Here is a 12322-nt window from a genome sequence, read left to right on the forward strand (position 1 = left end):
ACCCCCTTGAGACCTGTGCATGGAAAAGAGATCATGGCCTGAAGGAATTATATCTCCAGCTCCCAGAAGCCCCTGCTGTGTTCCTGTCCTGTTCTGAGTCCATAGCGTCGGTGAGACTCTCCCAGTACCCCTCCGAATCTCCCACCCCATGCTTGCCACCTGCCCTGGACTCTGTCTAGCTGGGGCCTCACCCCCACATGGATCTTCTCTGCCCACTAGTCAAAATGCCTGGCTTGAAATAGATGGTTTCTTTAAAACCTTCTGCAGTCCTTCTACAGTTTTGTGCCAAGACTTAATTTTCAGACTTTACAAGGCTCTATGAAACCTTATTGGGTACTTATATCCAATAATTAGGATTTCACTAACACTGGTAAGTGACTAGAACCACCAATAGTTTCTCCAAGTAACGAAACAGCTGTTATAATCTCCTATCTGTCTATAGCATACATTAAACAGGCACCAGTAACATCTCCATTGTGAGACTTGTTGTTACTGTGTTTGGCATATCGAATACGCCACTGGAAGCTTGCCAGGCTCTGATGTGCAGGCGGGATACGCTCAGTAGCTTGTCAGGCTCTCCGAGAGGGACTGAGAAATTGAACCCGCGTGCAAGGCAAATGCCCTACCCACTGTGCTATTGCTCCAGCACAGTAGCATACATATCTTCAGCATTTTACAGTTTTCAGATCATACACAGTATCATATTTATTTCTCAAAGAGACCCTCCCCCAAACAAGACATTCTACTCCTCTCCTTCTAGGATGTAGGAAATTAATCCTGGGGCCTTGTCCAGGGACACAGATATTTACTGGGTACCAGACCCTGGACATGGGCCCAGAATTCTGATTTCATCCTAATGCTCCTCCTGAAGGTGGGCATCAGCCTGTGGTGTGTTCTGCCTGAGAAGAGGGTTAAAAAACCAGACTCCAAGGTCTCCTCCAGACCCATGGGGTGAGGCCCAACCGTCTGTTCTGCCAAACACTGTAGGGAGATACCATACCACTCCCACAGTTCTGATGCTACATGTGCCTGTGACCTCAAGGTAGACACATGACAGAGTAGACCAATCACAAATCGTTCTCTAATCAAACCCAAGTCTCCAAAGACTTTATTTGTACCTCCAGAGTCTTCCTTCCAGAGAACATTGCTGATGAACTTCCTCTTTCTAAAAGGTCCCAGTTACAAACAAAATACCATGCTTTTCGTTAGTCCCAGCTAGCAAAGACCAGGAAAGTTCAATTTCTACACTCATGAAGTCTTCAAAAGGGCTCTTAAAACATCAAGGTAGGGGGCTGGAACAATAGTACAGCAGGTAGGGCATTTGCCTTGCACACAGCCGACCTGGGTTTGATCACCGTCATTTCATATGGTCCCCCATGGCACCACCAGGTGTAATTCCTCAGTGCAAAGCCAGGAGTAACCCCTGAGCATTGCTGGGTATGACCCAAAAAGAAAAAAAAAAGACATCGAGATAGGAGTACAAACTCCTTACTCTGGCCTCAAACCAGATAGACCTTGGCTAATTGGATATCTCTGGGAAAGACTTCCATTATCAAGACTTTATAAGTAAGAGACAGGGACCCCAGCAATGAAGTGACCACAAACTCATCCAAGAATTACCCAGCAGGGGAATTGCAAACAGTGGGAAAGTTCTTAGAGTGAGTCCAACTGGAGACACTCAGCACCCGTCAGCAGGCAGCAGGAACATGACACACTCCCCTTTGCATGTCCTCCAGAATATGATTAGGGGCTTGGGGAAGCAGTCCTGCCAGCTGATTTAGCCTGCCTGGAACCCATAGTGGACTGCAATTTCCAAGGAAGGGCCACCTCCCAAGAGGTCCCTGGGCTCCTTCCAAAGTGCCAGACACAAGTCTTCCTAGAACCCGTGACTTGGATCCTCAGGAGAATCAGTGTAGAGATGAGATGAAGGAAGTGGAAATTTGAAAAACACATGAACAGGGTTCTGACGAGATGTCAGAATAGTCTGCCAGCAGGAACAGCTGGATGGCCAGTTTTTGGTCAATACTAAAAGGTGATTGCTTCAGTATCTGGGTCAATACGCACCAAGCTCTCTCCCACTGAGGACTCCTGCTTAATTACACACAGGAGTTTTTCCACTGCCACATCTTACACCGGATACATAGAAGAGTGAAAAAAAAGGAGATTATTGACATGTAAATGAGCTCCTGGGTGCAGCTGGTAGGCCTGGGCCATGCTGTGGGTGTCTGCTTCCCCTCTGCTGCTCGCAGACCCTCCCTAAGATTCATCAAGTCCCCTTGGAAGAAAGCCAGGGCAGGGGAGACGACCTGGGGGTGGGGGGGGGTGGGCTGGCCCTTTGGAGGATCTCTGGGCTCTCCTCTCCTCTCCAGCTCTGTGTGCTCCCACACCCTTGGATATTGGGGGAAATAGGGATAAGCACAGGAGAGAGGGTCGTGGGGCCCCACTTCCCACAGCTCCATGAAGCTCGCACACAGAAAGGCTCTGAAGTTGAAGTGCCGAGAACATGCACATGGAGGATATCCCTGAAGGGTCACCAAGGACCTAGAGATTTGGGACCCAGGCTTGGAGCCTGAGCCCATGGCCTTGGCTCCAGAGGGTCCCTAGACTTTGGCAGTGGAAGGAAATATTCCTTGGAGGCCCACCCGGGAACCAAGGGAAAAAGTGTCAGGGATGTGGGAGAGTGGGAATAGAGCAGCGTGCCATGCTGATACAGCTGAAAAGGCCAAAGAACAACCACACCCCTGGCCTCAGTGAGGAAGCGGCATAAATCCTCTTGGCTAAATTCTGTGGTTGCTGAGCCAGAGGGATAATACAGGGGTTAAAGTTCATGTGGCCAACTGGACTTGGTTCCTGACACCACATACAGTTATTCAAGCACCAACAGGAGTGATTCCTGAGCATTTCCAGGTGCTCCCCTGCCCCAGCTAATAGACTGTGAGGAGGTGGCTCAGTGGCTGGGCATGTGTGAGGCTCTGGGTTCCATTCCCAACAGGGCAAAAAAATAAAGAAAGAAAGATGGGAAGGAAGGGAGGGAGGGAGGGAGGGAGGGAGGGAGGGAGGAACGGAGGAACGGAGGAATGGAGGGTGGGGGAAGGGAGGGAGGTAGGAAGGGACAAAGAGAGGGAGGGAGGGAGGGAGGGAGGGAGGGAGGGAGGGAGGGAGGGAGGGAGGGAGGGAGGATTATATTGTTGATGACCTCAAACTCAAATGACCTGGAGAAGTTATTCAAAGCTGTGTCTGTGTGGCTGGACCAGGCTGGGTAGCTTGGGGAAGGCCCAGGACCCAGCTGCCTCTGCCCTTACTTCTCCAAGCCTCTGGCTCACGCCACACAGTTCGCCATTCACAGTGTGGGCAATTCATCATGAATCCACCTGCCCAGAAATCAGAAATCTATTAGGAAATCTATATGGTTCGGTCTTTGGGATGCCCATGTCCAGTGGCCCACCCCTGGTGTGAGGAAAATCTCTCACTCTGACACAGAGAGCCAAAGACAAGAAGCTGGAACATTGAGTGTTGCCTTTGCATGTCCGAGACATGGGATTTCATGGCAGTTTCCTCAACTTCACAACTGCAAGTCTTTGATGCTGTTCTGAGAATGGCCCCAGTGCCCCTTCCTGCTCCTACCCCCACAACTGAAATGAAGGTGAGGGTGGCCTCTGTTATTCCTTAGGATTTGGTGGTTTGTTTCTTCCTCCAAGAAAACAACACCACTAGGGAGGTTCTCAGTGAGAGAGATGTTTCTCCCTCTCTGTCAGCAACTTGGGGTCTCTGGCCCTGTCCCTGTCAATTTCTTCTTGGAGGGTCCTCCAAGTTAGAAAGTGAATTTGCTTTCCTGGGGCAGGCGGAAGCTCCAAGACGGCTCCAGAACCATCTGTGGAGCAGCCTGCAGGAGAGGGGAGAGAACCTCTCCCCTTTATGTTCTTGGGGAAACTCACAGCCTTCCCACTCTCCCCTCTTTGCCTGTGCTCTAAGCCAGATGGTCCAAGACTCCTTCCTGCCTTTCTCCTCATCCTGGCAACTCACTTCTCACTCCTTCTCACCTGCCCTTCCCTCTACACACAAACTGGCCTTGGTTTTTGGTCTGGTTCAGCTCATCTCTGCCAATGAGCATGGCACTGGCACACGGCTGGCTTCTTCCTTTTGAGCCTATGTCAGCAGAAAGGTTGCTCCCTCCTTGGCTTTCTCCTCCATTCTCCAACTTAATTTTCTTTCATCGTGTTGCTCACACTCTGAAGTGATCTTATTTCTTTCATTACTTGTTGTCTTTTCCTCTAGAAAAATTTCAGCTCTCTCAAGGAGGGGCCACAAAGCACATCTGTGCCTGAGGCCAGGAGCAGCAATGCCTTCCTCAGCCACCACACTAGAGCCAGGACTCTTTCTATCCCAGATTGTAATTGCATTTGGATGATTGTTTGAGGCCCAGACAGTGTCAGCAAAACACACAACTCTAGTCAGCCAGAGTTGGCAGGGGGAGCCCCTCTCTGGGAACAGCAGGAAGTTCTCTCAGAGCTTCTCATCTCCCCAATCCAAGACTCCACCTGAGCTGGATCCAAGCACCAGAAAGTGGTGGCTTGCTTTCCCCAGCACTGGCAGCAGTCCCTACCAGCAGAGGACACAGTGTCCAGAGAAACTTAATATTGTGGGTACATGGAGAGAGATGCAATTTTCCGGGTATCAGAGATGCCTTGGAGAAGAACACTTGAGAGTGGGAATGACGGTGAGTGGTTTGAGAAAGGACTGAACATAAAGCCCCAGTGAATTCAAAAGACTGTGGCATGACCATCAGAAGCATGTGGGGCCCACGTGACAGCTAAGCTGGTCCTTGCTGGGCGTCTCATCCCCCACTAACACTGTCTCTGCGTGTTTAAGCAGCACTCACCATCCGCAGCCTCCTTCTGGGGGAGTGGGTCCCGGTTATCTGCATACTTCATGATGGCCACGGTCTTGCCCTTCTGGCTTCCCTGAGCATTGCCCTCTGCAAAGAAGCAGGAGGAGATGGAAGGGTAAGGAAGATGTGCCTGAAAGCTTCCTGCAACACAGCAGAGGTCTTTCTTGGGGGAACTCCGAGCCCCACAGCCCCTGGCTATTTCAGGGGGCGGGACCTGGCAGCGGTTCTTCTGTTCCAAACCAGAGCTCAGAGGTCAGCATCCATGGAACATTTGCATCTGATGTGTACACTCCCTTGAGAAACCAGCCCTGCACTTGCTTTGGGAAGCAAGGGGGAAAGAAGGAGGCCAGCTTGTGGGTGCGCTCTCCTAGGTGCCCTCTTTCCTGTGACTTTCAACTCTGATTATTTTCCTGCTGAGTTGGGAGGAAGGAGACAGTCACCCAGAAGGCACAAGAAGGAAGTCCACCTCTAGACAGCTGTCACCCAAATCTTAACACAGTCTGCACACTGGGGTCATTTCCCATCCATCTGCCAAAGGAGAGTCCTTCCACATACATGGATTAACTGAGTCGCCCTCTCCAGCCACTTGAACACCTCGAGAAGGTTCTCTAACACTGTTTCCTTTCCCTGCACCTTTGTCCAGTCAGTTGGTTCTTAGCCTCCTGCCATGCCTTCCCCATTCATGTGATCTGTATCCGAGTTCCCCATGTCTTCGGGCCGACCTAGGAGCAGTTTCCGCATGAGGTCGCCCTGCCAGCTCTGCACTAGTGTCCAGATATAGCAGGGACACAGCCAGACACCCTCTCTGGCTTTGCTGGCCCAGGTTCCTCTTAGGAAACCCGAGGAAAAGGACCAAGAGCAGAGCAAACAGGTCAAGAGCCACGCTGAGTGCTACATACCAGCCTGTGCTGTGTCCATGCGTGATGGCCACTGGCCAGGGGTAAGCTGGGGTCGCTGTTCCTCTACCCTCAAGTTACCAGGACCTCTTCCTAATGGCACCGAGACTGCAGGCAGGATTGGGGGTGCTACTTCCCTCCCTCCAAATCCCTCTTCTTCTTTCTGGGGCTCCATATTGTCCTCAGGGGAGACTCTTCCACTCACCATCTCCTCTTGGTGGCTTTTATTCTGATTTCATCTCAGAACTGAAGATGTTTCGAGTCTTCTGACTCCAACCCTGATCCTCAAACTAGAAAGCTCAGGGGTGTCCCTGTGGGGTACACAGGAGGAAGCAGCCGGGGCAGGGGGTTTGAATACAGGGACCTTCTCTATTGGTACCAAAGCCTCTAGCTGCCCCTTCCTCTCATAATCAGCAGGGGACCCTGCCTATTTTCCTGGCCACCAGGGAGAGCAAAGGAAAGAATATGAACACTCTCGAGTAGCCTTGAAGATAGCATAGCAATAAGGGCAGGAGGTGAGGGAACCATGTTGGGGTTTCCCGAGTCTAGAAATTTAAAGGCCAGAAAGAGGAGAGTGGCTCTGGTTTTTCCACAAAGTTGTTTCCAGTATATAATTTGTCCCAGTGTAACATGTGGCCAGAACCAGCCCACAGACCCTGAGACACTGAGGGGAGTAGAATTTGAATGAAAATACTTAGGGCAATTTTGAAAGCTCTTCAAATACTTGGCTCCTAGTCCAACCCAAGGAAACAGTAACCATGAGTCCTGTTGTCCTATTGAGACACCTTCAAATGTGGAGAGGACAGGTGTTGGTCAAGAGTCCCAGAGAGCCCCAGCAATGCTCAGGGGTTACTCCTGACTCTGCACTCAAGAATTACTCTTGGTGGTGTTCGGGGAACCATATGGGATACCAGGGATCAAACCCAGGTTGGCATATGCAAGGCAAATGCCATACCCACTATATTATCACTCTGGCCTGCCTGAGTTCTTCCTGTGAGATACCAGAACCCTGGTGTTGAGATCTGTGGGAGTGAAGCCATTCTCACTGGTCAGCCTCAGAGCTGCCTCCTGTGTGTGACTCTCCCCTTGGGTCAGCATTCCCAATCTTGCCCCTGAGGGAGACCTTGCTGTTGGCATCCAACTGCTGCTTCTCTGAAGGGAGGCCTCCTAAATGGTGCAGGGGAGGTGTCGGGGATGCTGGGGGCCATGGACTGTGGATACTTGGCCAACTGGGCCACACTGTTCAATGCTCTGACCCAAATATGAGGGGCTGGGGCCACCCAGTAAGATCATCACAGGCTGCTACCCAGCTGCACATGTGGAAGCTGTGAGGGGCAGGGATTGCACTCATGTATGTAGAGCATGTAGAGCACTTGCTCCAGGTCATTGAGTTCCCTCCCCTTCCCTGCAGCTTATGAAAGCACCCCAAGCCAAAGGGCAATCCCTGCTGAGCTCAGCCTGGTTGTGTGACCCTAAACCTCCTCTCTTGTAATTCTTGGAACTGGTAGTGCATGGATGTCAGGAAAGAGTGAATAAAATGAATGATTTCAGTGTGAGAGGAAAGCTTCCCCGTAAGAAGAGGAAGACCAGAGCACTGCCACCTCAGCGGCAGGAGAAGCCAGTGGGAGAAAGAAAAGTCCCTTTCCTGCACAGGGAAGAACCTTGGAAGCAAAGGTTAGAGGAGCCCTTTATCCTAGCTCCATCTCTGGGCCTGTCCTCACATCCAGCCACAGGAGGAATGTTCTGGGCAGCTTTGGTGGAGTGGGAGGTAGTGGCTTGGTGATGGGTGGAGAGGACTCCAGGGCTGAACCTTCCAAACCAAGGACCCAACCAAACACATCCCAAACGATTAGAAGGAACAGATGCTCTGCTTCTAGGACAAGCCACTTTTCTCTGCTTACCCTTGTCATCCAGCTCAGACAGTACTCGGCCCATGATCTCATCCTCGGAGGCAGTCAGGTTCTGGATCAGAAAGTATGTAATCATTTTCCCTTTCCCTTTCACTTCAATCTCACCCCTTTCAATGATTTCAAACCCTTGGTTTTCCAGAGCACTGTATGAGAGAAAAACAATATACCAGGTATAAAACATCACGGGTCTGTGGCCTGAGAATTTTCTACAGTGAGAAGAGAGTGGGGGGGGAGAGATAGCAGACCCAGGAGAGTGAGGGTCTCTCAAACCTTAGCCACAGTCTGCCCAGGGGAGAAGAGAGGCAGGTGGGAAGAGGGGGGGGGGTGTGAGCTCTGACTGTGAACAGTTGGCCAATGACAGAGGGAGATACCAGACAATCTCTGTGACACCACCAGCAGATTTTCTTGTTCCAGCACAGCACTCACCTCTGCAAACCTATTTCTAGAACCACCTATGCAGTGCCTGTGTGCGCGCATCAAAGCACAGCTCTTATCGGAACTTGGCACTCCTTTTTATCTTCCCTCAGCACCTAATATACCCCAAGGTTGTTGTCATTCTCATTCGAACACTTTACATGTTTCCCTTCTTTTATAAAAGACCTGATAGCATATATTTTCATGGCAGCGCCTGGCAAGCTCCTTGTGGCGTATTCGATATGCCCAAAACAGTAATAACAGGTCTCATTCCCCTGACCCTGAAAGAGCTTCCAATAAGGCACTATTGGAAAGGACGAGTAAGGAGAGGCTGCTAAAATCTCAGGACTGGAATGAATGGAAATGTTACTGGCGCCTGCTTGAGCAAATCGATGAACAATGGGATGACAGTGATACAGTGATACAGCATATATTTTATGCTTTATACCTAAACCATATGGTCTCTGTCACAACTACTCAACATTGCTGCTGTAGCATAAAAGCAGCCATAGAATATACATGAAAAAAAGAAGTGTGCTGTTTTAATAAAACATTATTTATTTTTTAAAAAAGACAACTGATAGGATTTGGCCATTGGCTATAATTTGGACTAGTTTATTTGCTTATATGCTCCCTGCAAATAAAATCTATCTTATAACACAGTGTGGCAAGAAAAACACATGGATTTCTTCCGGAAATCCTCCACCATCCCACCCCTACCACCTTCCCCACCGGGCAGCCATCCCATACTTGCTAAGTTCTTTTTGTTGGGGTGGGGGCAGGGCAAAGAAAGGCAGAACCAATGATTGAATGGATGGCTACCTGTAGGCTGTTGGGCTGAGATGCACCTTGTCAGGAAGACCATGACTTTCCATCCTAGAAGCTGTGTTTACAGTATCACCAAACAAGCAGTACCGTGGCATCTTGTCCCCAACAACACCTGCTAAAACCGGTCCTGTGTGGATCCCCACTCTGATCTGTACAGAGAGAAGCTCAATAAAAAGGGACCCTGTGTTTTATTTATTCTTCTTAGTTTTTATTTAATTACTTTCATCTTGCCCGCATGGCAAAGCCTGGCAAGCTACCCGTGACATATTCAATATGCCAAATACAGTAACAACAAGTGTCACAATGGAGACGTTACTGGGCCTGCTCGAGCAAATCAATGAACAACGGGAGGACAGTGCTACAGTGCAGTGCTACCTGCATCTACAACATTGTTAATGAAAGAGTTTTAGGCATACAATATTCCAACTCCATATCCACCACGTGTCAGCTGTAAAATAATTCTTTAAATTAGGTAGTGAAATTACTCCAATTTTGTTATTTCTAAGATTTAAAATAAGTTTAATTTAATTTTCCTTTTTCATTTTTAGCCCATTGTATATTCAACTAATTTTTGTGTAGTGTCATGTATCTGTGGTATTGGTAAATACACTAAGTAGGACTGGTAGTTTACTATAGTTTCTATAGTTTTCTAGCACTAGCACTAGCACTATCCTTCCATTGTTCATCGATTTTGCTCCAGCGGGCCCAGTAAGTCTCCATTGTGAGACTTATTGTTACTGTGTTTGGCATATTGAATACGTCACGGGGAGCTTGCCAGGCTTTGCCTTGCAGGCGAGATATTCTCAGTAGCTTGCTGGGCTCTTCGAGAGGGGCAGAGGAATCAAACCCGGCTCGGCCGGGCTGGTTGCGCACAAGGCAAACACCCTACCGCTGTGCTATTAGTCTGATATTCTTCTTCCTTCTCAATTTTTTTTTCACATTTATCTTCATTGTCTTTTTATACTGTGTAGGACTTTTACTGTGTTTAACTAGAAGTGTTTGTCTTTGTATTTATCTCATTTAGGTTTGCTAAACTCTTGGATATATAGGTTGGTATCCTTCAACAATGTTGAAAAAAACTCAACCATTGTTACTTCAAATATTTCTTGTGACCCATTTTTACTATTTTATTTTAGAACACATTTCACATATGATAGATAATCCATTTAATAATTCTAAGATACTAGGATACTAGGTTCTATTTTTTATAGTTAATTTTTATAACCAAGTTTAAATAACTTCTGTTGCTCTGTGCTCATTTATTCTATTGTGTCCAATCTCTATTAAGCCCATAAAAATGTTTACTTCAAATATTAAAATCTTTATTCAATTGGATAGACCGAGATAAAACAAGGAAAAGAGGAAGGAAGAGATACAGTGTGTATATACTTCCCATCTGTTCAAAATGTTGTTCCCTGTTGGATCTGCACAGAGAAGGACACTTTGAAACCTGCATATGCAGTTCCATCTCTGTCGGCCCTTTATCTCCAGAATCCCTGGAACCCACAACAAAAGATTGCCTACCTGACCTTGGTGCTAGTTAACCAACACCAGACCTCCTTTCCATCAAAATAAATCCATGCTAAAACACAGATTGGTGCAATCTTCATTAGTTTATCTAGAGGCTTATGAAACCCACCTAGGAGCACTCTCTTTTCAATAAGCCCATTTTGGCCTGATTCTCCTCTTGGACTCTACTTCTTTCTTTCTGCATCCCATCCCCACACCTTTCATTCCCCATTTCTAGTAGATCCTTTAAAATTCTTAGCAGAGTTGTATGAATTTAATCTGTATTTGAGTTGTATCTAAGCATTCTTTGCTAGATATCTTAAATACTGTGAAGTCTGTGCTGGTCCATATCCCCGGCAGTATATCAGAGCTGAGCCACAGCAACGGTCTGAGTACTTCCTTTGGCTTCATACAAAGTACTTCACTCTATAGTCAAACTCTCTACTTTCTGATTTGCAGGATTCGATGGGGGAGAAGGCATTTTCCGGTTCTCTATGTCTTGGTATATTATTTTCTGCCATTTTCTTCTGCCTCCAGAACTCAAAAAGTTGCTGCAGTGCACTTGGTGAAGGTCATGTCCACCACAGAGGGTTTCTTCCTGTTACCTGTCCCTTAACTTAAACTGAATAATCTAAGAATTTGATGAAGTCCTATGGGTTGGTAGGTGGATACAGATTGCAGCTGGAAATGACCAAGACAAGCACCCTTTGGTTTCTGAGGATTCTGATCAGACATTCCAGTCCCCACTTGGCCATTAAATGTTCACAAAAGTTTTGACTACTAGCTATATCTTACCTACAGCTCTAGTGGATTACTTCTGCTATACTAGTAATGAACATATTTAAGGTATTCTCCTTGAAAGAAGAAATCTCCATGTCACATCCAGGAATTTAATTCATTTATATTTAATATAACAAATTAAATCTTTAATTTCTGATGAGGAAAGAAAGAAGGAAAGAAAGAAAGGAAAGAAGGAAGGAAGGAAGGAAGGAAGGAAGGGAAGGGGGGAGGAGGGAAGGAAGGAGGGAGGGAGGGAGGACTACCATTTTGCAGCTTTCTACATCCTAATCAGACTTAGACAGTTAGCCTTTAATGCCTGATTTTATTCTTCCTGAAATGAGGCTTATTTATTCATTTTTTAAAAATACCAAGGAATGCTGTCTCATGCATAGTAAGACCTCTGTATATTCCACATATGTAATGTAAAGATTCTGTGAGCAAAATAATAGAAGATGTCAAAGATTACTAATGTAGAAAAGGCATCATAATTATCTTAAGAGACAATATGTTTATTGTTCTTTTCCTACTTCCTTAAGTAAACTGACATAATATGCTATTTCTGGAGAATAGTTAATGGTGTCTCTATCTTTATCTTAGATGTAATAACATCTTTTCCTGTTTTCTTCTTGATAAATTCATAAAAATAACTTTTAGGAATTTATTGATGAAGTTTATACTTATTGCTGTAGTATTGTTTTCTCTCTCTATTGCTAAGTTGTATATACTATTTCTACAATATTAACTCTTCAATTGTTTTTTTGTCCAGCAGAGCTCTTTAATAGAAACACTAACTCCTTTTTGACCATATATTTATGTTACTTGCTTCACATCTTGATTTAATTCTTTCATGGGATGTTTTATTCAGCAGATGCATCTCTTTAGAATAGGTCAAGTTTTGTGGGTTTATTGTTTTTATGATTACCTACAGTTTTCTTTTACTCAAGACTACAGGGGCTACAATAACCTGCTATTATTTCTCAGCTTCTATATTGTTGTGGTGAGGGTGAGTGGAATTCATTGTCAGAATCTTATAATTTGGAAAAATCACATTTCTTATTATAATGGGTTTTAGTTAGTGTTTTGTTTTATTCTGAGAA

At 46.5% G+C, this 12322-nt stretch overlaps 1 protein-coding gene across 1 annotated transcript in view; it reads right to left on the reverse strand.

The window, feature by feature from the left end:
- The window catches only part of LOC130040725 (guanylate cyclase soluble subunit beta-2-like), a 72698-nt gene that overhangs the window by 11237 nt on the left and 49139 nt on the right, over window positions 1-12322 (reverse strand). Inside the window, exons 14-16 of the mRNA XM_056132715.1 lie at window positions 8931-9085; window positions 7686-7837; window positions 4880-4975 (exon numbers count right to left, since the gene is read on the reverse strand). Of these exons, the coding sequence (XP_055988690.1) occupies window positions 4880-4975; window positions 7686-7837; window positions 8931-9085 (403 nt within the window). The remainder of the gene's footprint in view (window positions 1-4879; window positions 4976-7685; window positions 7838-8930; window positions 9086-12322) is intronic.

The sequence above is a fragment of the Sorex fumeus genome, unplaced genomic scaffold (genome assembly GCF_029834395.1).
Source record: "Sorex fumeus unplaced genomic scaffold, SorFum_2.1 ptg000095l, whole genome shotgun sequence".
In the NCBI taxonomy this organism is placed as follows: domain Eukaryota; kingdom Metazoa; phylum Chordata; class Mammalia; order Eulipotyphla; family Soricidae; genus Sorex; species Sorex fumeus.